Source organism: Chiloscyllium punctatum, chromosome 20 (genome assembly GCF_047496795.1).
Source record: "Chiloscyllium punctatum isolate Juve2018m chromosome 20, sChiPun1.3, whole genome shotgun sequence".
Classification (NCBI taxonomy): Eukaryota; Metazoa; Chordata; class Chondrichthyes; order Orectolobiformes; family Hemiscylliidae; genus Chiloscyllium; species Chiloscyllium punctatum.
Window position 1 is genome coordinate 25,139,129 of NC_092758.1, and position 26,857 is coordinate 25,165,985.

General features: G+C 40.3%; 1 protein-coding gene across 4 annotated transcripts in view; it reads right to left on the bottom strand.

The window, feature by feature from the left end:
* The window catches only part of LOC140491970 (rho GTPase-activating protein 7), a 186,437-nt gene that overhangs the window by 44,830 nt on the left and 114,750 nt on the right, over positions 1 to 26,857 (bottom strand). For 2 of the 4 annotated variants that reach the window (XM_072590513.1, XM_072590512.1), the window contains exon 1: positions 10,111 to 10,383. The exons of the other annotated variants lie outside the window; for them this stretch is intronic. Coding sequence is in view for 1 of the 2 variants with exons in the window: in XM_072590512.1 (XP_072446613.1) it covers positions 10,111 to 10,123 (13 nt within the window). In the remaining variant the exon portion in view is untranslated. Of the gene's footprint in view, positions 1 to 10,110; positions 10,384 to 26,857 lie in introns of those variants that run through there. 4 annotated transcript variants of the gene reach the window in all.

Here is a 26,857-nt window from a genome sequence, read left to right on the forward strand (position 1 = left end):
GTGCCTTTGTCTGGTCTTCTTCACTTATATTGTACTTTGACACCAGAGGATGGGAATGCTCATCTAACCTCTTCCTTACCTTATTTTGCAACTGACACTATCATTCACAGCTGAATGAGACAGTACTATCCAGATTTAATGCAGTAGGTCCATTGACTGCTTTGCACAATTTATAGCACACGGATTCTATTATTTAAAAAGAAAGTTGTCCAGTGCTGTAGCTTCACCAGACTGGCTTTTATTTTTAAAAAAGGCCATGCCTTACACTGCTCCTATCATGATCTCCTATACTCCTCGACCAAAGCTGGTCCCCTGACTCAAATGGTAAATGACAGGAGATGTGGGCTCTGGGAGGTTACAGATAATGATGATGAATACAATATTGCTGACAATAGTCCCTAAGCCCTCATTGATGTTCAGTTTAAGGTGATACATCTATTCTGAATATTGCCATACAGGTTAGACTGTGCAATGGGCATTTGTAGTATTACTATTATGGACAGATGCATCTGCAAATGTCGATTGGCAAGGATAAAATCAATTAGATATTTTTTCCCCACTCTCACCACCTGTTGCCCAGGAGGAGATAGGTCCTTGAAGACTTGGTCAGTATCCATGCTACTGAGCCACTGTTAGTGATTGTTTATGAAACTGCTCACTGGTTCTCTAGTTCTGCACACTTACTGTCCCCAATGTTACTTCCAAGTGGTGTTCAATATGCAGGAGCAGTAATTAAATCAATCAGTTAAGGGAGGACTGTAGCTGACAGTCAAAGAGGCTTCACAATGGCAAACAACACCTCCACTTCCTCAGCATGTTTTGTTTTACCAATTTTCTATTATTTAGATCTTGCGATTCAAGATGTAATGCTTTAAACAGTATAACAAGACAATCTACTTCAATCCTATTAGGGACATATCCACATACAAATTAAATCAGCAGATTTTAAACCAGCCTTTTTAATCTTACACATTATTTATTACAAGTCCTTTTCTTCCCCACTTGTGGAGAAAGGGAAATACACCAATCATTTTTTATATAGGTACTGAACGGGTGCGAAAGGAGTCAGTCAGTCATAAGATCAGATCACAAAGTTGAAGCCTGGACCTACAGAGCTCCAGGTAAGATTGGTAAAACAAACAAGGGCTAGACCTATACAATTAAATGTAGGGTTTTGGGTAGTGTTGTAAAACAGAGACACCTCAGGTTTCAGGTACAAGATTCTTTGAAGAACGTGTCACACATAGGCAGGGCAATTAAAACATTTAGCACACTTGCCTTCATTGCTCAGGCCTTTGAGTATAGGAGTTGGGACATCATGTTGAGGTTGTACAGTATATTTGTGACACCTCTTCTGGAGTACTGTGTCCAGTTCTAGTTGCCCTGTTTATAGGAAGGATATGAAGCTGGAGAGCATTTAGAAAAGATTTAGCAGGCTGTTGCTGGGAACAGAGGATTTGAGTTATAAGGAGAGGCTGGATAGGCTGGGATATTTTTCACTGGAGTGTAGGAAGTTGAGGGCTGACCTTATAGAGGTTTGTAAAATCTTAAGGTCATAGATAAGGTGAATGGCAGGTGGCTTTTCCCTAGGCTGGGGGATTTCAAGACCAGAAGCATATCTCCAAGGTGAGAGGAGAAAGACTTAAAGACTCTTTCTGGGTTAATAACAGAGTGTTTCATGTGTGGAATGAATCTTCTGATGAAACGGTGGATGCAGATGCAGTTACAGCATTTAAAAGACACTTTGATAAGTACATGAATGACAAATGTTTGGAGGGATATAGACCAGGAGCAAGCAGGTGGGACTAATTTAATTTGGGATTATGGAAGCCGGTTTCTGTTCACTCACATTACTACCCACACAATTTTACAGAAAAAATATAAATGACTAGCTTTAAAATCAAAGCTTAGTGTTACTTTTCTAGCCTATGGTGAATATTTCACTGTTTATATATAGACTCAGTCACAAACAAGTTTTCAGGAAAGTATCTTTGTTATGCAAGCTTTACTTCTCCCACCCCTCCCCACACCCCACACCACCCACACCCCCCCTTCGAGTGTCAGAGTGCTGCGTTGAATAATTCTAAGTCTTTCCTGTGCCCAGAAAACAAAAAACTAGTGGATAGCAAATGAGTTAAACTGGTGAATATATTTTGTGAAGTTTATGGAGATGTGGCAGGTGTTTTCTAGTCACATGAACTTGCCTGTCACCTACCAGCTGAATGTAGCTCTGCAGTAGCTGGTGGCATTGCCAATCACCTGTTACTTGGGACCTTACCAGTCATCTGTCATTAGAATACAAGAGGTCACATGGACAAATATTGAACTAGAAAAACTAGATGGCATCAATTTCTGCATTCTTTCAGTGGAAGCAAAATTCTCTAATGATCAAAAAGGGCTTTCCCCAACAAAAAAAGATTATTTATAAGAATAATAGAATAGGTTATAAAGTAAAGGCACAATTAAGAAAGCAAAATACTTCATAATTGGCTTAAATAAGTTTTCAATTGCATAACTAAACTTAAACCTACTTAAATACAGTCTTCAAAAGAAAGAAGGGTTCTACTGAAAATCAAATAGGGATTTTGACGAGTAATCACACAGCACTACATTTTACAGCGAAGAAAGCTTCTGAGTTCAAAACATTGCCCATGTTAAATGACAAAATGCAATTCTGACAATGATAAAGTGTTTTGATTACACTGTGTTCATAACGCTGTGAATGGCAGGGAAAAAGGAGTCAATAATCCCATGTTTGAACGTGGCTCAGCAATCCTTTCATAAGTGGACACCAAATAACAATAGATTTGAATGCCACTATAATAGCAATTAAATAAATCATTAACACCTTACCAGCCACATGAGTGGTCTGGGATGAATAATGCAAAATAGATTTGGACCAAAGAAACTCAACTCCAGTTCATAGACAGGAATTAGATGGTCCCCTATTTGTTGCCTACCCAAAAAATTTTATATGGAAAATTTCTCACCTTCGGTCAAATTGGTAGCAGTTTCTAAAACATCTCTCCAAATAATTAGCAAGAAACACGGAGAACAGAACAAACTGCTTGGTCTTATAGAACCTGGAATTTTTCAAAGAAACAGTCAGGTGGGTTCATCAACAAACAGACAATGGTGGATAATAGTCCACTGGATCCTCCTTATGCAATACATACTTGTCACTACATGGGGCAGAACCCTAAAGTACTTTGGGCATTTTGGAATGATACTTGAAAAAAAAAAAAGTACTTTTTTTTAAAAAAAAAAAAGAGGGTTGAAGCAACTAAGAGTGACTGATGTAGACTACGTGGCCAGCTGGAAGGAGAAACTATCACAGAATGTCACACCTACAGCCGAGAAGGAGAAGCAAAATTACAGCCCTGTAAAGTTAGGGTGGAGGAAAGTAGGGTGGGGAAAGAGGCAAGTCAAGCAGACTGGGCTATGATCTTTTGTGGCTAATAAAAGATGTTGATGACCTGCTCATAGAATCCCTTCAGGCCCTCCAGCCCAACAAGTCCACACTGACCCTCCGAAGACTAACCCACCCAGACTCATTCCTCAACACTTACCCATGACTAATGCATCTAACCTACACATCTCTGAACACTATGGGCAAGTTCACATGGCCAATTCACCTAACCTGCACATCTTTGGAATGTAGGGGGGAACTGGAGCAGCCGGAGGAAACCCACGCTGACATGGGGAGAATGTGCAAACTCCACACAGTCGCCCAAGGCTGGAATCAAACCTGGGTCCCTGGCACAATGATGCAACAGTGCTAACCACTAAGCCACCATGCTACCCCCTGAATAGTACATTGCAAACTGCAAATACATTATATATTCTTCAAAATGAAACACAAACACACTGGGGTGAAAAAACCCATTTCAACTACTAGAACATTCCAGTGTGACATTAGGCGCTCATGCATATCAGTCTAGGCTGAAGTGTTAATGGACTGTGACGGTCACAACCAAAGAACTATCCCTAGTTACCCCTGTGCTGCAGGTAAAGACCATCTCTCACTAAGTGTCAGAAGTTAGCTAGCAACAGCCAGGGAACAAGATTATAACAAAAAGGACATACTCATCCTGAATACTGGAATTCAATTATGGTCAAAAAAAGGAATTAGAACTGCAGAATCTCAACTAAATCAGCAAAACGGAGGATCGTGAAACCGACTGTTTAACAACCAATGTCTATGTTACCAGGAATCCCAATTGCAACTGAGTCAACTTAGACTCATCCATGGTTAAAAATCACAACACCAGGTTATAGTCCAACAGGTTTAATTGGAAGCACACTCCGAAAGCTAGTGTGCTTCCAATTAAACCTGTTGGACGATAACCTGGTGTTGTGTGATTTTTAACTTTGTACACCCCAGTCCAACACTGGCATCTCCAAATCAAGACTCATCCATGTGTGTTTTGGTTTAATTTATCTTCTTGTACTCTTCTCCTATTTCTAAGAATAAATTTTGTTAATTCAAGTAAGCCTGGCTAAACTGGCTCCTTTTTAAAAAAGGAGAAGCTCATTTGGGTCCATGAAGATGATTTCCATAAATGGAAGGGATCCTTTCTAAAAGTAACCATTTGCAACCAAAGAGGTAGAGGAGTTTAAAAGAAGGAACCAGATAATCCCTCCTCACTCAGGGATCAATAGTTTGCTTACCTTGTCTAAAACCATAAAGAATTGGGGAACCTTGCTTGGGGTCCTATCAGAACAGAAAATGTGTTGTTGGAAGAGCGCAGCAGGTCAGGCAGCATCCAAGGTACAGGAGAATCGACGCTTTGGGCATCATCCCTGATTCCTGAAGAAGGGCTGATGCCCGAAACGTCGATTCTCCGGTCCCTTGGATGCTGCCTGACCTGCTGCGCTTTTCCAGCAACACATTTTCAACTCTGATCTCCAGCATATGCAGTCCTCACTTTGTCCTATCAGAACACACAATAGGGTGGTCAAAGAGCTGTACTTTGCATGGCCCAAAAATTCATAAGTTTAAAAATAACACTGAAAAACGACTCCTATGTTAAATGTTGAGCTATCATTACATTGTTAGTACTGCACAGCTGAAAACAATGCTGCGACTTCAAGTACTGCACTGCTAAATATTCTCAATTCTTTAAAACTCAAAACAAAACAACCTGAAATTAAGATTTAAAATTATGAATTTAGAGGGTCTAAATACAGAGCAATTAAGCTCATTTTGGCAAATACAAAGGAGCAGGAAGTCCAGCCCTTTGAGCCCCGGTTCAATTTAGTCTAATGGATGCTTTTGGCTTAATGTTTGTTGGACAATCTGTCTCCTCCCAAAAGTAATCAGGAAACCTGGCAGCCTTTGAAAACTTGGCAGTGCTGACGTTGGCTCCATCTATGATACATGTAGATCCAAATCATTCTTATCTAGTATCTACTGGAGTCTTGGATTGCTTGATTAAGCATAACCGTCTCCAGAACACAGTAGCTTACCACACGCAGACGCACGTAGACACCAGCTGCCAGTGTTCCCAAGCACAATGCTTTCCCTGTATTGGCCAGGGATTTTTTACATTCTTGCAGCAGATTCCTTTGACATACATTCTATATAGTACAGTGTAAGTAGTGTGCTCTGGAACACATCAGGACACACCACCCGTGTGCTTTGCCTTTGGGGCAGATTTGAATTAGTCATACCCAAAGTAATGCCCTAATTTCCGCTCGAACTATATTTTGAATTACTCATCATCATCCATTGCACACCAGGATCCATTTTGATATCCCTCACTCACACTAACATCTTCAATAGAAAATTTAACTGAGCATCTATTTTCCTTAACTTTAAATCTCAAATAGTCTAAGTGGATGATATTTTCAGATCCTAAAGTCTGGTTTTCAACTCTTGACAAAACCTAAAAACAGTATGGATTCAAGACGGTTGGAAAGTAAAAGCCTCAAAAAGTGCAAACATCTTAATGACACAGATTCTGTGAGGTAAAGAACAATGGAATTGGCTCAATTTAGAGAAGACAGGAATTCCTCTTTGGTTCCAGTTCACACAGTTGTGGTTCAAGAGATGTTTCCTCAACAATCAGCATTTTATTTTAATCTTTTTTGTGGCATGTAGGTATCATTGCCAAGGTGAGCATTTGATGCCCATTCCGAATTGCCCTGGAACAGAGTCAAACTAGGCCATTACAGAGGGAAGTGAAGAGTTGGCAACATTGCTGCGTACCTGCAGTTTCATGTAGGCCACGCCAGGTAAGAACACCACATTAGCAAATGGTGTTGGGGAAAACTGTGTCAATGAGATGCACCTGAACAAATCAATCATGAGACTTCAGATTCTTCACCAACCAGTTGCCAAAATTTGCACAATCCTCTGTGGATTCTAGAAGGAAAATACAAAGTAGGCATGCAAATGCCTTGATATCTCAATCTTTAAAAAGAAAATCAACATATGTGTCACTCTTCAGAAACTATGGTGTGAGTCAGCCACTGTCAGAATTCTCCATCCAGCACCACCCCATTCCAAATCTCAAAGACCAAAGCATCATTCCAAAGGCAGCGGACACATTGCCATTTAAGGAGGTTGCACGATTCCTCATGGGTTGATGGAAGGCAGGACAGGGTTTCACCAGTAGAATATGCTGTTCTTTCCAAGATCATTCTGACCACAACATATACCAGTTTCTAATTAGCAGTGTGAAGCCATTCTGGCCAAATATATTTCCAATTTTTAGAAATTTAGTTTTAAATGAAAGATATATACGTAATGGTAATTAACAATACACTAGATTCACAACTACTTTTGAAATGAGTCTTTAGTGTGTTTAACAAGATGACATCATATAAAAAAATGTAAGAACATGGACAGCTTTAAAGGGAAAGACTCAGCTAGGCCCTGGGAAACCGAAGGCACAGCCACCAATGATGCAGTGACGACAATTAGAGACCCATAAATGTCCAGAATTCAAGAAGTGTAGAGCTGGAGGAGATTACAGAGGCACATGGAAGAGTTTGAAAACAGATATAGAGTTTTAAATTCAAAACATTGCCGAACCATCAATTGCAGTAGGTCAGGGGTGCAAAAGTGATGGTGAATCGGAGGTTATGCAAGTTAGGATGAAAACAGCAAAATTTCAAATGAGCTCAACGTCATTAAAAAAAAGGTTCTAGTAGGAAGTAGAGCCAGGTATTAATTGTAGAGAAAAATATTAAGTATGTGAGTCTGTGAACATTTGTGTCAGTGCTTCCCAAACTTATTCCCACTGGGATCTCAACATGTTGCTGAAGATGAGCTCCCTTGAGAGAGTTGAGGTAGGGAGTTGCGCGAAGAGGGGATAAAGATCTGAGGGTGTAGGTTGGCAAGTGTGTTCAGTTTAGACTCTGAACTAAAGAAAATTTACTTTTTTGCATTGTTTACATATCTACCTCTCCACAGGGCTTTTCAACATAGCATTCAAACCTCCAGATTTAATTAGGTTACACCCACTTTAAAGACAATCTTGGCGATTTAGAAAAGGACCACATAGCTTTTCGCACTGTTAAAGCTCCACAGCAGTCCTTGCTGCCTGGGAGCTTGTAATGCCAAAATTAGTGCTCAATCTCTCCTATTTGGAAAGCCATGTTTTATGACCTCTAAGAATGAGGTATCTTGGAACGTATCCCCCTTGGATTTGAATTAAATAAGCTTTCCCACCCAGTTAGAGACAGGCGCCACACAGACCTGGTACAACAGAAAGTGTCAAAAGACTGTAGAGGAAACAATGTGTAAATTCCAAGTTTAGAATTACATAATTTCCATTTCCCAAACTATTCAGCCACATGGCATTATACAGTAAAAAAGTGCCATTTACAATATGTACAATGATTGCATTGTGGTGTAACATTATGTTCACAGAGAGCCAGCATAACTCAGTTCAACTGAAAAATTCAGAGTTAATGGAGCAGTCCCTTAACTGTGCTGTTCTTAAAATTATATTCAATTATTTTCAAAACTTAAATTTTTGAAGTAATTCCTGAATTTATTATTGTCAATGCTGGAATTTAATTTTTTAACAATGCTAAAGAGATTTCCTTATGACAAGGCTAGTTCAATAAGAATAAAATTTTTAATGTTGTGATGCTCGAGAGAGATTTTCTGCTTTCTCATTTTTAAGAATGAAATCTCTGCCCCATGACTGCGCTGTTAAGCAATTTAATTCCTGGTCCACTTAAGCTCTGCACCCTAATTATTTCCCCAATGTTATGACATTACTACATGCACAATGTAATCAATTGGGCATCAAAGTTCACAGAGCCATACAGCAAACTATGACTTTGTTTTCACTAGATAACATTTATTCTTAACAGCTTTGAAAAATCATTTGCCAAAAAGAGGGAATGTATCCAGGCAAATTACTTCCAGGCTTTGACCAAGTTATTTTAGAAAAGAAGCAAAGGACTTACTTAGTTCTCTCATAGAATCTGAAGAAGGGTAATACAGTCCCTTTTCATTAGATCAAAACTTTACGGAAATAAAGATTCACCATGAATGTTCCAGTGCATAAAATACTGCCCATCACTCAAAACGTTACTCAACCTGGGAAAGACATATTTTCTCAATATGTATGTGACTATAATGTAGTGTCGTTTAGTCACTTAGAATCCAAAATTCGCCAATAGTCATGTGGCAAATGAACCTTGAAGAGAGGAGGTCTTAAGTTTGGGAAATCTTCAGACCCCATGCCTGGTCCGTTGTAAGTGAGCTGATTTCAACTAGAAAACAACTTACCATGGTGCTCAAACTAGAGAAGGCATAAATCAGCAAGGATTTCTGCTTTCCAACATTGGGTACCATGTAAAAGGTGTATCACTATGGATTTCAAGAGGAGGAGAATGGAATTGGTCTATAAATGAACAAATACTGGCAGTGCCTGAAATAGTATCTTAGCAGGAAAATAGGCATGAAATACTAGAAAAACAAGTTATGGAGATCTCCCAAGACCACACGAGAGAGACAAAAGATTGATCTGCTCTTGGCTAATGATGGTGGCGATCTCCCTCAACAGAATATTTCTTGCATAACTCACATTTTTTAAATCACCATGAATCACCCCTTGGAGAAGCCGATAATCCTACATCTTTCTCTGCAATAGCATTAATTTAGAAATTAAGTTTACAACAAAACCAGGACAGCAGAACTTCTACACCATTTCTTTAGATTTGGAGAAGCAGTGTTGGACTGGGGTGATCAAAGTTAAAAAATCACAACACCAGGTTAAGTCCAACAGATTTATTTAGAAGCACTAACTTTACTAGCGCTGCTCCTTCCAACCACCTGATAAAAGGAGCAGTGCTGTTAAAGATAGTGCTTCCAAATAAACCTGTTGGACTATAACCCAGGTCTTAAGAGATTTTTAACTTTGCCATTTCTATAGACATACAGCTCATTATTTAATAAAGCATATTGTTGATAGCTCAGCTCAAACACTTCTAAACAGCAGCTCTTTTTGCACTGTTTATCTAAACTTCACTAGTACAAAATCAAAAACCTAATACTTTCCATTGCTTGATAAACAGTCGCTTTCCCAAATACAGACAGATCGTAATAAATATTTAACCATTTCAAAAGTGGCATATTTTCAAAAGCACAGTAAATGTTTATCAGCTTAGTAAATATGTCATACAAGTTTCAGTCTGAATGGAAGGGAAGATGTGAGCATCTTTAGTCTCCAGTCCATGCCTCATATAAAGGGAATGGATTCCACTGCCGATCATCCTCTCCTCATTCACCTAAACTATTAACAGGCAAAGTAATAACCTCTCTGATTCAGAAAAACATTAAAAATTAAAAAGATTTTGGTAACTAACTATAAAATGCATTATACACGCTTGAAAAACTAAAGATTTTTCAAAATTTTTCATATTTATTTGTTCCTTTATTAAAAACTACTCAAGCTGGCGAGAAGTTAATAAAACTAGATACCTTAAAATCAGAAATTTATCTTATTTTAATGAATTAACTTGTTTGTTCTAACAGCAGTTCAGTGAAAGTCAAACAAATTACATTTCAAGACCAGGAATCTCATAACATAATACTTATACATTAGTTCAATAAAACTAGATAATCAACATTCAGTAGTTACTCACGTTTTACAATCATCTTACTAAGAGGGTTCACAGCATTTAGTCTTGCAGAGATCCAACTTGCTCAACAATTAAACAGAGATCTTATATAGCACAGAAGTCAAATGTTGATTTCTTTGTAGCTCGGAGCCACGTTGAAGTTTTAAAATTCAAACGTCTTGCTTAAGTGACCTTACTTCCTTTCAACAAAAGTAAAAGTTGTTTTTGCTTTACACAACCCAACTCCTTGCAAAGACATTACTTTGCAACACACTCCTGCAAATTCCCTTCACAGCTGGTGTATGTATCACTTCAAGCTCCAGCATTGGTATGAGCACTTACTGGAATCTTCCATTCACAAACTAGGGGTAATGAGCTGTCAAATGTAAGTGGGTATTCTCAGACTTCTTACACCATTTCAAAGTTAAAGTAAACCACATCCAATTCCTAGCTGAAATCTAGAGAACCCTTCCCCTTTATTTCAGAGATACTGTGTGTGGCGTTGAAAGGAACATAGAAACAGCATTTCCGTTCCTGTGTCGCCCTATTCTACAGTGGAACACTCCATGAGAAATAAGTTATTGCCTGCAGAGTGGAAGGGAACAGTCATCCAGATGACCAGCACTGAAAGAGACTACCTCCAGGGCGAATGGATTGTATTCAGGCACAGTTCAAATGGTTGCACTTAACTGAAGAATCTCCTTCATAATAAGAGAATGTGTCACAGTATTGTGAATCCAAGTAATGTTAAAAATCTGCACTTTAATAGATTCACCAATATTTGCCCTCCAGAAAATATTCTTGCTCTACAAGACTTAGAAATCAATCACATATCAAAATTCAGAGCAGACAAATGATTCTTCTAAATAATTTGTTTAAATAATGAAACTCATAGGAATAAGCTGCCAGAGGATGTAGTGGAGGCTGGTACATTTGCAACATTTAAGAGGCATTTGGATGGGTATATGAATAGGAAGGGTTTGGAGGGATATGGGCCGGGTGCTGGCAGGTGGGACTAGATTGGGTTGGGATATCTGGTCGGTATGGACGGGTTGGACCGAAGGGTCTGTTTCCATGCTGTACATCTCTATGACTCTATATGAGAGAATGGCTCCAGGAGCGAGATTTAATAAGCTGGATACATTTAAATGTTGGTACCAGTGTACTCACATAATTGAAAAAAAAAGTACTCTAGCTGCTATGAAAGCTGCTTGGGTGGAATCCACTTCTCTTGGCCAGAGGTCAGCTAGGAAGCTGGAAGGGCATTTTAAATAAGGCAGGATGGTTTCATACTTGAATCCCACAGCATCTCCTCCTCCACCAGAATTAAGATCTGTGTGGGACAGTCCATGGTTTACCTTCCGGCCTCATTTCCATTTGAAACTCTTTAGAGGTGAATCAATGACCATTTAAACACCACGGACCACCACCACTAGTTTTGACTTGTGGTTGGGCATGTTGTCATGCATGCAGCACCTCAGACTGTCCAACCACCTTTGCATCTCTAGGGACTCCCTTTAATAAAGGCTGCCAGTGCCCAGTTGAGGGGCTGGACATTGCAGTGGCTCTGCAGCAGCCCTTCTTCCCAGCTCTCTCTCCAGGTCTCCTTCCTTGCAGAAGGCCAAAACCTCCCATTATTTAGTTGTGACCAAGGTTGCTCGATAATCCTTGGACATGTGCAATTGTTTTCCCGGAAATAGCCACCACCTGCCTTTGTGGCCTGCTGAGCACAAGCTGCCATTATCTGGCCCCCAACTTTTAGTATTTACCTTCCCGTGGGGAGGTCCACACCTCATCAGATCCCCACTGGCCTAGTGTTCAGCAGACAATCCTTAAGTGGGAGAGCATGTCATGTTCAGACCAGACTCTCCAGCTGGTAGACGAAACTCTGGGATACCTCAGCAAGATTGGGCCTTTATGTCAGGCCATTAGATGTTGGAGCAAAAACAGGTTATTCAGTTCACTGAGTCCATGTTCACCATTCGGTTAGATCATGGCTGATCTGATTATCCTCATCTCACTTTTCTCCCTCACTCTAGATTCTGTCACTGATTTAAAAAATTTGTCTGTCTATCTCCACCTTGAATATACTTCGAGTCAGAGATGTACAGCATGGAAACAGACCCTTCGGTACGACCCATCTGTGCCAACCAGCTATCCCAATCCTATCTAGTCCCACATGCCAGCACCCGGCCCATATCCCTCCAAACTCTTCCTAGTCATATACTCATCCAAATGCCTCTGAAATGTTGCAATTGTACTAGCCTCCACTACTTCCTCTGGCAGCTCATTCCATACATGTAATACTTATGATTCAGCCTCTACAACTCTCTGCAATAAAGAATTCCACAAAATCACGACCATCAGGGAAGAAAGTCTTCCTCATACCTGTTGGGAAAAAGGGACTGCAGTAGAAAATCACTTATTTTTCATTTATGGGACAATACAAGAGCAAAATACAAGTGCAAAAAAAAAAGCTAACATTCAAATTCTTCCACCCTTCTCCAGGCATGATTTCAGCAGGGAGAACAGATGTGCAGAGGGGAAAGCCCACATCTATGCATCCCCCCCATATGATGGCAAGTGATCAGGTGCCAAAATCACCAGCCTGCTCAACTTAAACTGTTTATGTAAATATAATTTCCAGTTGAGCTCGTTACTAAGTTAATTGACATTACCCATTCCACAACACAGTAGAGGTACAGTGATAGTTTGCCTACCTCGGGGCCAGAAAAACTCAGTTCCAGTCCCATCTTCCCCAGATATGTTTCATCTGAATGGTCGACTAGAAAAATCTAGAGAAGTGGGCAGGTTAAAAAGGGTGGGTGGGTCGTCAATTTTAGACAAAAATAAGAAGGAACTTCTCTAAAAGAGCCATTAATTCTTGGAATTGTCTTTCCCAGCAAGCAGCAGAGGCTTAGTTCATGAAAATATTCAAGGCTAATGGACAGATTTTTAATTGACCAGGAAATCAAGGGCTTTAAGGGCCAGAGAGGAAAGCTGGGTTAAAAATAATTGAATAAAGTCCAATTTGTGTGGTGCCTATCAACTCCATTTCAACATGTAAAGTTTCTATCACACTTGAATTCCTAGAAATAGGATTCAGATCAAGGGATATTTGAATAAGTAGTTGACAGGTGCTCCAGTGAACAGTACATACAGAAACAATATATAACAACAAAAATGCATCATTTCAATGTGCTAAGGTACTTCATAGCAGAGTTAACAACTTCAAAAATATGTCGCATAATAGGAAGCTAGAATAGTTTACAAAATATTGGTCAAAAATTTTGATGAATGTTGTAGCAGCAATGAGAGAAATAGAAACAAAAAGGTTCAGGGAGAAAATTTCAGTGCTTAAGTCTTAGGAGGCTGAAGGTACAGTAGTTATGGTAGAACAATTCAAGTCTCATGTGTCTTTAAATGTGAGGAGCACAGAGATCTCAGAGCGTTGCAGAAAGTGACAGGAAAAAAAAAAGGCTGAGAAGATGGAGGAATTTGAAGACGTGGATGAGAATTTTAAAATTGAAGCCTTTCCAGAACAAAGGTAACTGGTGAATGGCACTTCCTGCAACTTGGGTTAGAATAGTACAAAACACTCAAACTATTGTAGGCAACTGTAAGGGGGACTGTAAGTGATACAAAAGCGTACAAGTAGATTACACAAATTGATGTTGAATTAAACTTACTCAAATGAGAACTTTGGAAGAACGCCTAAAGATGACTAAGGAAGTACTAAGAAGGATTTAAAAATTCAGATATACAAATCATTATAAATGAAGGGCAGGTTTATAAAAGCTATTCAAAGTAGTACGAGATGCTGGATTTTTTAATTGAACCATGGAGTACAAAGGCAATCGGAGAACACTCAACCCAATTATGAGTTAAGCCAGTTATTTAATATGCCCTGTCTGAATGTCCTAGTTGAGAAGAAGTCAAGGTACTCAATATTTTAAAAGCTTTATATAAGAAACGGCATTAAGTAAACTGGGATTATATGAATTAGTATGGAGATGGAAAACAATTGATAGCTTTGAACACAAGTGAAAAGATAATTTTCCCTCTGTTGGTAATGGACAGGAGTGCGTTAAAAGATCAAACTCATAAAGAATGAGGTTGGGAAATAGTTTAAGTAAAGGTTGTGAATTTCTTATCAAAAGATTGTGGATATTAATCTAAAATAGCTTTTAAAAGATGCAAGTAGATAAATAGTTCAAAGAAAATATTAGAAAAGGGCAAGAAAAAGGGCATGGGAACAGGATGAAAATGGCTAAAATCGGAGAAATGGCATGGGGCATAGAATTTTACAGCACAAAAAGATCCTATGACGTTAAATGAGCTTTGAAGCCTGGTAACATTTTCATGCATGTGACCAAATCTCTAAAATTCTTAAACAATTTCTTATTCACAAAATCTGGACATTAGAAAATAAATGACATATTTAAGTTATCATAGATCAGTCAGACTGGTCAATAAAATCCAACTGGCTCACTGATGTCCTTTTGGTGAACAAAGTGTATCATCCTTATTTGGTTCAAGTTAAAGGTCTCATGCTGATATGGTTGCATCTTAACTGCCCTCTCTGGCTACCCCCCAGCAATGTCAAAATGACCTGCTCTTGATTCAAGCACACTATTGCTATCTTTTTAAGGGCAAAGTTAAAAATCACACAACACTAGGTTATAGTTCAACAGATTTATTTGGAACCACTAGCTTTCGGAGCACTGCTCCTTTATCAGATGGCTGTGGAGAATAAGTTAGTGCTTTCAAATAAAGCTGTTGGACTTAACCTGGTGTTGTGATTTTTAGACTTTGTCCACCCAGTTCAACACTGGCACCTCCAAGTCATTTTTAAGGGCAGCTATAGATTTCTCTCGAACAGAACTTTTACATTTGTATTGATGTAATTTTCATAAATTTATTACATAATTTACAGTGTTTGACAACAGAGGGAGACAGAAGGAGAACAGGTGATTTCCCAAAGGAACAGTAAGATTTTAGTGGTGAAAAGTGGGCTCGATCTTTTAAAATTAAAAAAAAATCAAAAAACAGGGATTGTGACAATTTTGATTCTCACTCCCTTGATTTCAGTTATTAAAAGAGTTATCTGTACTGGAGGAGTTTTTTCTTCCTGTAAGTAGTATTGATCGGAATGAATAAGTTTCCATAAGTGGCATGTGATTTTTTGGGGGAAAAAAGACTGCAAGTAGCAGTCACTCAGCAAATCAAGGTTTAGTGCCATGACTCCGTAAAAGGGTCAACTAAAAGCTAGTGTCACAATACAGCTTGCAATGCAACTCAAATTCAACCATAGCGAATTCGGTTTATACACGGAGCTACAGCATTGTAATCTAACCTTTGCACAAAAAAAATGTGACACAGCTGCCCAACGTACTTTGCATTGTTCATTATCGGCTAAGCTTCCTAGCGTTAATCTCTATGGATCCAGAAGGCAAACTGGCCAGATGCGTAACTGGCTGACATCATGTTCATCCATCCATCAGTAAATATTCTATGGGACACCTGCTGTCTCTGGGGACTGATTTGACTATTGATTTTCCTCATTGTTAGTCAGCAGGGACATGATACACAGCACCACTTGTGGGTGTTTGACTTTTAAAAGTTTCAATACATTTGACCTTTAAAATATTTCAGTATTTTCCCCACCTAAGTGTAAATCTGATCATGGTGAAAGCTTCAGCAAACAGCTGTTTAGGATTAAGCAAAGAGAAAGAATGGCTTCGTGATTCACATTGGACGTGTAACAAGTCGAAAATAAAGCTTGTTTTTTGTCACCTTATATTATGCAATGACAGGATGTAAAGTCCTCGCTACATGCTTCTAATGAGTTACTGATTAAACAGGTTTTATTCAAAAGAAAGGATTGGTCCTGGAAATTGATTTGTCTAACTTCACTTTTCTGGTAATTTTATAATTGGTTTTGACAAACTGGGTAGGGACAGGACGTGAATTATGTAAATTGGTGAGTAAACTCTTACCTGCTGGTCAATAATAAAGTTAATACAGTCTAAACAAAGATGGACTTGAACAATCCGACAGTTCTTACTATATGCAACAGCATAAATATCAGTTGGAATTTTATCTTTTTTAAAAAACAGGACATCATTGTAGATTAAAAATCCCTATTTATGTGCCCCATAACTTTTACCAGCATTGAGTGGTTCATTCACATGTGAACCAGTTGAGGCCACTTAAGGCAGACTTCCCACTGTTGCTGTGATGTTACCCATGTTAGGGAGGCTAACATCAGTGTGGAGCCACCAGCGAAATTTTTTAATTGGAGTTCTTTTGTTTGAGATTGTCTCCTGCAATTCTGGTAGTGGTGGCCAGAAACAGTGCTACTGGAGGGTTGAAAGATACCATCATTTGATTGGCTAGCAGCTCTCAGGTGCAAAGATTCCTCCCTAGTGGAGGCTGAAGGCCCATATTGAGCCAATTAATTACCCAAAAGGTGTGAAGTCGCTCAAGAAAGCCAATCACATAGTCATGGCTCACCACAAACCTTTTATTTAGGGGTGGAAAGTCCACCTCAGCCCTTAAAATGCAACACAAGATGCAAAATTTCAACTCTTGTTGAAAAAGAGGGCACAGGAATGTCAAAGTGGGAAATGAAATATTGCACTATAATGCTACCATCAGTTGTGCTATAGTTGAATTAAAACACTTTCTTGGAACACTAGAGAGAAGTTATCAGGGGGAGCATCATAGTCAAAGGTTCTCAGAAGGCGAGAGGGGGGGAGACAGGTGAAATTATCAAAATCTCCAGAAGAGCTGCAGACAATGGGAGGGTCGATGTCCAGGAGAATCCCCAGGAGGTGAACAGCCAGAAAGCCTCACTCATTGCTTCAAAAGTCTCCAAGATAATCTTGTGGTCCAGAGTCCACACCGTGGAGCAGGATGAGATGTGCTCACATTTCTTTTTCCAGAAGGTGCACAGGGAGAGCTCAGTGCTCAGTAATCTGAAGGAAAGTGGCAGTTCAGTAACATACTCCCAGTTTGACATCTTGAGGATCAGCAAATCCTTTTATGTCACACTCATGATACACAGCCTCCCAGTTGTTCCTGTCATCTATCATGGAGGTCTTAGATTTGACATGTGGGTGAGGCTGAATAGCCGTTATTGGTTGTTGAGCTGACCGTGGCTCTCAAGTCCTTTGAAAAGAATAAAACTCCCAGAAGAGATGGCTTACTGGCAGAGCTGTATTCTTTAGTTCTGGATTGTCCGGGACCTGCTAGAGGCATACGACATCATGCTTCTGGCAGTAGCATATGTGAACCCATGAGGAAAGGTATTACCACCCTCATTAACAAGCAGAAAGGGGAAGAGGGAGGAAATTAGAAAATCAGCGACAAATTTCACGACTGAATGCCAGGTTACAAATTCCTGTCTAAAGCCATCACCAACCAGATCAGGTCTGCTCTGGGATTGATGATGATTCACCCCGACCAAACCTGTGCTGTGTCGGGCAGGACAATCATGGAGAGCCTCATCTCCTCAGGGATACGATTGCCTATGTGCTGGACAGGGAGGTGGAAGCTTGCCTTCTCAGCCTGGACCAGAAGGCAGCCTTTGACAGGATATCACACACCTACATGTGGAATGTGCTCTCCAAAATGGGCTTTGGAGGAAGGATTTCAAAATTGGATCTGACTGTTCCACACCAACATCGTTAATGTGATCTCAATCAATGGTTGGGAATCAGAAAGCTTTCTGATCAGATATGGAGTCAGGCAGGGCTGCTCACTCTCTCATCTTGTTTAAGATATCATATATAGTGTTTTTCTGAGTCCATCAGAAAGGATGCAAACAAGAGAGGGGCAACTATTCCAGGCAGCAGGGGCCTGCAGATCAATGTCTCCCAGTACATGGATGATGCCACCATTTTTTGCACAGATCCACTGTCAGTTTACAGACTCATGAGCATATGGAATTTGTTCAAACTGGCCTTGGGAGCCAAGGTAAAGAACGAGGCCACTTCTTTGGGAACTGGGACAACTGATCCTTTCTACCCTTTACCAGCAGGACAGGTTATCTGAAGGTGATGGGAATATGGTTTGGAGACCAGAGCATGTCCAAAGACCTGGGGAGGAGAGTGTTGCTGATATGAGGCAGAAACTGGGCAGATGGGAACACTGCCCCTTTTCCATTGCAAGTAAAATCCTGGTCATCAAATGTTTTGTACATGGCGCTGTGCCAGTGTAGTCACTCAAGCCATCGTCCACTTCATCTGGAGTCAAGCTCTGGATGGGGAGGGAGCATATCTAATGCCACCCTCAACAAGTGGTGTCTGGACCCTCAATATATAAACACCAAGTATGACTAGTTTCGGACGTGCTACCTGTTCCTGATGTTAAAAAGGACAGACGTGGTCTCCAAGTAGTTGCATCGTTCCAAATCACCAGTCCTTCATGGGAACACATGCAAATAAAAAACACTTCTGGTCACAACTCCATATACACAGCCCTGAGACCCCAGAAACATGGCTCAGGGATGGGCAGGAATGGCAGCTTAATGTTCCAGGATAAAAATTTACAGGAAGGATAGAAAGGGAAGCAAGAAGGGAAGGGAGTCACATTTTTGTTAATTACAGCTGTGCTGAGGGAAGTTATTTGGGTGGAATTGAGAAATAAGAAAGGGATGGTAACCATATTGGGATTATATTATAGATCCCCTAATAGTCAGAGGGAAATTGAGAAGCAAACTTGTAAGGAGACCTCAGCTATCTGCAAGAATAATAGGGTGGTTATGGTAGGGGATTTTAACTCTCCAAACATAGACAACTGGGACTGTCATAATGTTAAGGGTTGAGATGGAGAGGAATTTGTTAAGGTGTGTACAAGACAGTTTTCTGATTCAGTATGTGGATGTACCTACTGGAGAAGGTGCAAAACTTGACCTACTGTTGGGAAATAAAGGCAGGGCAGGTGACTGAGCTGTCAGTGGGGGGAGCACTTTGGGGGCAGCGACCATAATTCTATTTGATTTAAAATAAATGATGGAAAAGGATAGACCAGATCTAGAAGTTGAAGTTCTAAATTGGAGGAAGGCTAATTTTGACAGCATTAGGCAAGAACTTTCAAAAGCTGATTGCAGGCAGATGTTTGCAGGTAAAGGGACGGCTGGAAAATGGGAAGCCTTCATAAATGAGATAAGAATCCAGAGAAAGTATATTCCTGTCAGGGTAAAAGGGAAGGCTGGTAGGTATAGGGAATGCTGGATGACTAAAGAAATTGAGGGTTTGGTTAAGAAAAAGAAGGAAGCATATTTAAGATCTAGACAGGATAGATCGAGTGAATCCTTAGAAGAGTATAAAGGAAGTAAGAGTAAACTTGAGAGGGAAATCAGGGGGGCAAAACAGGGACATGTGATAGCTTTGGAAAATAGCATTAAGGAGAATCCAAAGGGTTTTTACAAATACATTAAGGACAAAAGAATAACTAGGGAGAGAATAGGACCCATCAAAAGATCAGCAAGGCAGCCTTTGTGTGGAGCCGCAGAAAATGGGGGAAAATACTAAATGAGTGTTTTGCATCAGTTTTTACTGTGGAAAAGGATATGGAAGATATAGACTGTAGGGAAATAGATGGTGACATCTTGCAAAGTGTCCAGATTACAGAGGAGGAAGTGCTGGAAGTCTTGAAACAAAAGGTAGATAAATCCCAAGGACCTGATCAGGTGTAACTTAGAGAAGTGATTGTTGTGCCTCTTGCTGAGATACTTGTATTATCAATAGTCACAGGTGAGTTGCCAGAATCTGGAGGTTGGCTAATGTGGTGCCACGGTTTAAGAAGCGTGGTAAAGACAAGCCAGGGAACTATAGACCAGCGAGCCTGACGTTAGTGGTGGGAAAGTTGCTGGAGAGAATCCTGAGGGACAGGGTGTACATGCATTTGGAAAGGCAGGGACTGATTCGGGATAGTCAACATGGTTTTGTGTGGGAAATCATGTCTCAAACTTGATTGAGTGTTTTGAAGAAGCAACAAAGGATTGATGAGGGCAGAGCAGTAGATGGGATTTATTTGGACTTCAGTAAGGTGTTTGACAAGGTTCCCCATAGGAGACTGATTTGCAAAGTTAGATCTCACTGAATACAGGGAGAACTAGCCATTTGGATACAGAACTGGCTCAAAGGTAGAAGACAGAGGGTGGTGGTGGAGGGTTGTTTTTCAGACTGGAGGCCTGTGACCAGTGGAGTGCCACAAGGATCGGTGCTGGGTCCTCTACTTTTTGTCATTTACATAAATAATTTGGATGCGAGCACAAGAGTTACAGTTAGTAAGTTTGCAGATGACACCAAAGTTGGAGGTGTAGTGGACAGCGAAGAGGGTTACCTCCGATTACAACAGGATCTTGACCAGATGGGCCAATGGGCTGAGAAGTGGCAGATGGAGTTTAATTCAGATAAATGGGAGGTGCTGCATTTTGGGAAAGCAAATCTTAGCAGGACGTATACACTTAATGGTAAGGTCCTAGGGAGTGTCGCTGAACAAAGAGACCTTGGAGTGTATATTCATAGCTCCTTGAAAGTAGAGTCACAGGTAGATAGGATAGTGAAGAAGGTGTTTGGTATACTTTCCTTTATTGGTCAGAGTATTGAGTACAGGAGTTGGGTGGTCATGTTGCGGCTGTACAGGACATTGGTTAAGCCACTGTTGGAATATTGCATGCAGTTCTGGTCTCCTTCCTATCGGAAATATGTTGTGAAACTTGAAAGGGTTTAGAAAAGATTTACAAGGGTGTTGCCAGGGTTGGCGGATCTGAGCTACAGGGAGAGGCTGAACAGGCTGGGACTGTTTACCCTGGAGCGTCAGATGCTGAGGGGTGACCTTATAGAGGTTTACAAAATTATGAGTGGCATGCATATGGTAAATAGTCAAAGTCTTTTCCCTTGGGTCAGGAGTCCAGAACTAGAGGGCATAGGTTTAGGGCGAGGGGGAAAAATAATAAAAGAGACCTATGGGGCAATCTTTTCACAGAGGGTGGTACATGTATGGAACGAGCTGCCAGAGGTGGTGGTGGAGGCTGGTACAATTGCAACATTTAAGAGGCATTTGGATGGGTATATGAATAGGAACAGTTTGGAGGGATATGGGCCAGGTGCTGGTAGATGGGACTAGATTGGGTTGGGATATCTGGTCAGCATGGACAGGTTGGACTGAAGGGTCTGTTTCCATGCTGTACATGTATGACTCTGACTATATTGGGTTGTTCTCTGAGCAGGCTATCAAAGTCATTTGCAGAATGCCTTATTTCTACAACTTTCCAACAAGCTAGGCTTGTGCTGAGAATAGCACAATCTGTCAGATTCTTCACAAAGATGCAGACTCACTCAGTCACCACACACTGCTCTCAAAGCAGTTGCAGAGGGGCAGAGAGAGACTGAGTGTTAGACATCTCCTTCCGGAATGTGTCTTTACGAAGAAGATCTGGAGAGAAGTGCAGGTGTTTTTGTTGAGGTTCATCCATAGCAGCTCTGGGACACAGGACTCTATGCTCTCCAGACTGTGGGATTCACACAGACAAATATTAACTAAGGCTAGAAGAGAATACCTCATGTTGAATGAACTGCCAGAGGAAGTGAGAGATGCAGGTACAGTTACAATATTTAAAAAGCATTTTGACAGGTACATGAATAGGATATGGGCAAATACAGGCAAAGGAGACCAGTTTAATTTGGGAAAACAGGTCTCCATGAACAAGTTGGACTGAAGGGTCTGTTTCTATGTTGTTGTCGAGTCATAGAAAAATGTTCTTTGGTCTTCCAGTGTAAAGAGTTGGCCTTGACTGTGTTGCAGACTTGCACTTTCCTAGGTGTGGGAAGATGCGCTCAGGGATGTATTAAAGCTCAGGGCAGTGCCACCAAGGCACAGTGGGAAAGATCAGTGTCTAGGGGCTTTCTGCCAAAGTTATCAGACCCTCTTTGTGCATCTAAATAACAAAATGTTTTCTGTAGAAGTCGAAAATGCCTTTATTTGCAATTGTAGAGAAGCTCTGAGAAATATCAAAGCTCCAAAAGGTTTTTTTTAAAACCTCCAGAAAGACTATAGAGATAGGATTTAGAACATTTGTATGTACTCAAAGTATATTTTGAATTTTATAAAACATTTCTGGAATTTGTAGAGGATGCAGCTGATGTGTTACAGACAAAAAAAGGAATAAGTTGTACAGTCAACTGCAAATACCAAATATCAGAAGTTCTTTACTGTCACTTGATTAAAGTCCTTCAGGATTATGGAGAGCACCTGCACCAGATGAACTGCAGCAATCATGACAGTAGCTCATCAGCACCTTCTCAAGGGCAATCAAGGACAGGCAACAAAAACTGGCCTTGCTAAAAAATGTCCACATCCCATGAAAGTATTTTTTTAAATTAAAATAGATAAAAGCAAATGAATGCCATAAAATATATACATTAAATGTCTTGTAGCAAGGCTGGTGCAATTTGTTGCTTTTCAATGAAATTAAACCTCAAGATTTAAAATTAATAATTCTGATAAATATTTTAGTAACTTTTCAGAAAATCTTGAAACATTACAAGCAATTTTGGTCAAGGCGTCATTTAAAAAAAAAAGTAGTGATTTCTGAATCTTCAGAGATCTTGCAAAGACAGAGAAGATTGATGCCAAAACAACTACAGAATTGTGAAGGAGAGTTAGAGAAATTGGATTCAGAGACAAGGAGATTAACAAGAAAGATGATCTAGATATTTAAAATGTTGACAGGCATTCCTAGTCTTAGCTAAAACAATCTTGCTAAAAATGTATACCAACTAAAACTTGATACAAATACAAAATCAGCTAGCTAGGCTCGGGGCTATACATGAAAAAAGGTCACCAGATTGTTATGCTCAGGGAGTAGATGCCCAGTAAGACTACTTATTATAATGTCTATTAGCTTCTTTGAAAATGAGTTAGTGAGCCACCTGGCCAGGAAGTGCAAGTTAAAGTTGAGGGATGGTAATAGAGAGTGATTATATTAAAAAAAGTGCAGAGAAAATTTTAAATTACAGATAGGTCATTTGTGGAATGCAATGACAGACCATTTAATTTTCAAAGAAAAAGCCCATTTTAAGACGTTCCTGTCTTCCTAAAGACAGAATACTCAAGAGATACTCCAGCTTACTTTGCGTTATTAATTTCCTGAAAGATGCAAGTTTAATTGAGTCGATGAAGAAATTAGTTTAATATAGGCTTGGTAGACAAAAACAGCCTCCCTGCATTCTAGGTTATGCCCTTTTAATTAAGTAACACAGCTAGGGGCAACAGGTACTTTAGGTTTAATGCTTTTGTTCTCCCCAATCCAAACATGTCCCTTCCAGCAAGAATCCAGAGATGGGAAAGTGTGTATGATAGTTGAAGCAGGAGGAGTTTCTCACCAGAAGCCAATTGCAATGAATTGGAAAGCTGCCTGCAAGCAGGGGAAGGAAATGGAAATGCTAAAGCTGCAAAATCTACTTTCCAAAGCTCACTACAGCAAGGAGGCCACACAATCAGTTCCCTTCCTTTTCTCCAAACATTCCTTTAGCTAGTAAATCTGGAGGACAAAGTATAAGGAGGCCACTTGACAACAGCAGTCATCCCTTGGGGACCCGAACTCTCTCAAATGCCCAGTGCTGTCATCTCCGCCTTACCAATATTCTAAAATGTTTATCAATTTAAATCATTGAGAAAATCAAAGTCTGACTGATGGCTTTTGGAATATATTACCATCTAATATGCTCAACTCATGGGAAACTGGTTGTTAGCAAGGTTAGATCTTATGGAATATAGGGAAAACTAGCAATTTGGATACAGAACTGGCTCAAAAAGGTAGAAGACAAATGGTGGTGGTGGTGGAGGGTTCTTTTTCATACTGGAGGCCTGTGACCAGTGGATGCCACAAGGATTGGTGCTGGGTCCTCTACTTTTCATCATTTATAGAAAATGATTTGGATGGGAGCATAAGAGGTAAAGCTCAAAAGTTTGCAGATGACACCAAAATTGGAAGTGTAGTGGTGAGCAAAGAAGGTTACCTCAGATTACAACAGGATCTTGACCAGATGGGCCAATGGGCTGAGTGGTGGCAGATTGAGTTTGATTTAGATAAATGAGAGGTGCTGCATTTTGGGAAAGCAAATCTTATCAGGACTTATACACTTAATGATAAGGTCCTAGAGTGGTGCTGATAGAGACACCTTGGTGTGCAGGTTCATAGCTCCTTGAAAATGGAGTTGCAGGTAGATAGGATAGTGAAGGTGGTGTTTGGTATGCTTTCCTTTATTGGTCAGATTATGGAGTACAGGAGTTGGGAGGTCATGTTGCAGCTGTACAAGATATTGGTTAGGCCACTGTTGGAATATTGTGCACAAATCTGGTCTGCTTATCGGAAAGATGTTGTGAAACTTGAAAGGGTTCAGAAAAGATTTACAAGGATGTTGCCAGGGTTGGGGGATTTGAGCTATAGGGAAAGGCTGAACAGGCTGGGGCTGGTTTCTCTGGAGCTTCAGAGGCTGAGGAGTGACCTTATAGAAGTTTATAAAATCATGAAGGGCATGGATAGGATAAATAGACAAAGTTTTTTCCCTAGGGTCGAGAGTCCAGAACTAGAGGGCATAGGTTTAGGGTGAGGGTGGGAAAAAAATATATAAAAAAAAAAAGAGACTGAAGGGACAACATTTTCATGCAGAGGGTGGTAAGTGTATGGAATGAGCTGCCAGAGGTGGTGGTGGAGGCTGGTACAATTGTAACATTTAAGGAGGCATTTGGATGGGTATCGGAATAGGAAGGGCTTTGAGAGGTATGGGCCGGGTGCTGGTAGGTGGACTAAATTGGGTTGGGATATCTGGTCGGCATGGATGGGTTGGACAGAAGGGTCTATTTCCATGATGTACATCTCTATAACTAACTTTTATGGATTAGTTAACATATTTCAAGATCAAATTCAAGAGCAATTAAATTTTTACTTATTCAAACAAAATCAGTGAGGTTATTTGATTAATAATGAAAAATCACAGGTCAGAAAGTGTCTTACTTTTGAAGGGTACATAGGGCAATTTACACATGCATGCAACACCCTCTCCTTGTCTTTTAAAGAAATTACAAATACCTCTAGGCATGAGCAGAGTCATTCCACTATGAAAACTTTACATTTTGAGAAACTGGGTTTGTTAATAATTCACCACCTCCATATAACCTGACATATACAGTGTAAGGCTCTTTTAAACAAGTTGAATGAGGCCCATTAAATATCAGGCCTCAGTGTTGTATAGGCCTAAAAGCACTACTAGCTACGAGAGAGCAGAAAATGCAAACTCTTAGTCTGAACATCTGGCATGTTAACTATTTTTATATAAACACTGAACAAATTCCCACCAGGAAGCATTCCAGTTCTTTCCTCACACAAACAATTATCCCACTGAAACCACCACAACATACATTTCTTAATCCAGTCATTAGGTCTTTGGATTGGTATTTCCCGTGCATCACCAAAATTTGCAATTCATCCCAGTGCCTTTTATCTCAAGGAGAAAAAAAAATCTCCAAAATTATATTTACACAGATTTGGTTGCGTTCACAATTTTTCAAAACAGGCCAGTTATTCAGAATTGCTTTATTTTAAAGGTCCAGTTAGGATTGACTGGTGAGGAAATTCCTATTATTATACTATTTACTTGACAGAAACTGATGAACCCCTCCCCACCTTCACCAAATATCCTTCAAATGATCAATTACAAAATAAAGGATTGCAGAACTTTACCAGATTTGGGCAAGCTTAGAACATAGAACATAGAACAATACAGCACAGAACAGGCCCTTCGGCCCACGATGTTGTGCCGAACTTCTATCCTAGATTAAGCACCCATCCATGTACCTATCCAAATGCCGCTTAAAAGGTCGCCAATGAATCTGACTCTACCACTCCCTCGGGCAGCGCATTCCATGCCCCCACCACTCTCTGGGTAAAGAACCCACCCCTGACATCTCCCCTATACCTTCCACCCTTCACCTTAAATTTATGTCCCCTTGTAACACTCTGTTGTACCCGGGGAAAAAGTTTCTGACTGTCTACTCTATCTATTCCTCTGATCATCTTATAAACCTCGATCAAGTCACCCCTCATCCTTCACCGTTCCAACGAGAAAAGGCAGAGAACTCTCAACCTATCCTCGTACGACCTACTCTCCATTCCAGGCAACATCCTGGTAAATCTTCTCTGCACCCTCTCCAAAGCTTCCACATCTTTCCTAAAGTGAGGCGACCAGAACTGCACACAGTACTCCAAATGTGGCCTAACCAAAGTCCTGTACAGCTGCAACATCACCTCACGACTCTTGAATTCAATCCCTCTGCTAATGAACGATAATACTCCATAGGCCTTCTTACAAACTCTATCCACCTGAGTGGCAACCTTCAAACATCTATGTACATAGACCCCAAGATCCCTCTGTTCCTCCACCTGACCAAGAACCCTACCATTAACCCTGTATTCCGCATTCTTATTTGTTCTTCCAAAATGGACAACCTCACACTTGGCAGGGTTGAACTCCATCTGCCACTCCTCAGCCCAGCTCTGCATCATATCGAAGTCCCTCTGCAGCCGACAACAGCCCTCCTCACTGTCCACAACTCCACCTATCTTTGTATCATCTGCAAATTTACTGACCCACCCTTCGACTCCCTCCTCTAAGTCATTAATAAAAATTACAAACAGCAGAGGACCCAGAACTGATCCCTGCGGAACTCCACTTGTAACTGGACTCCATGCTGAATA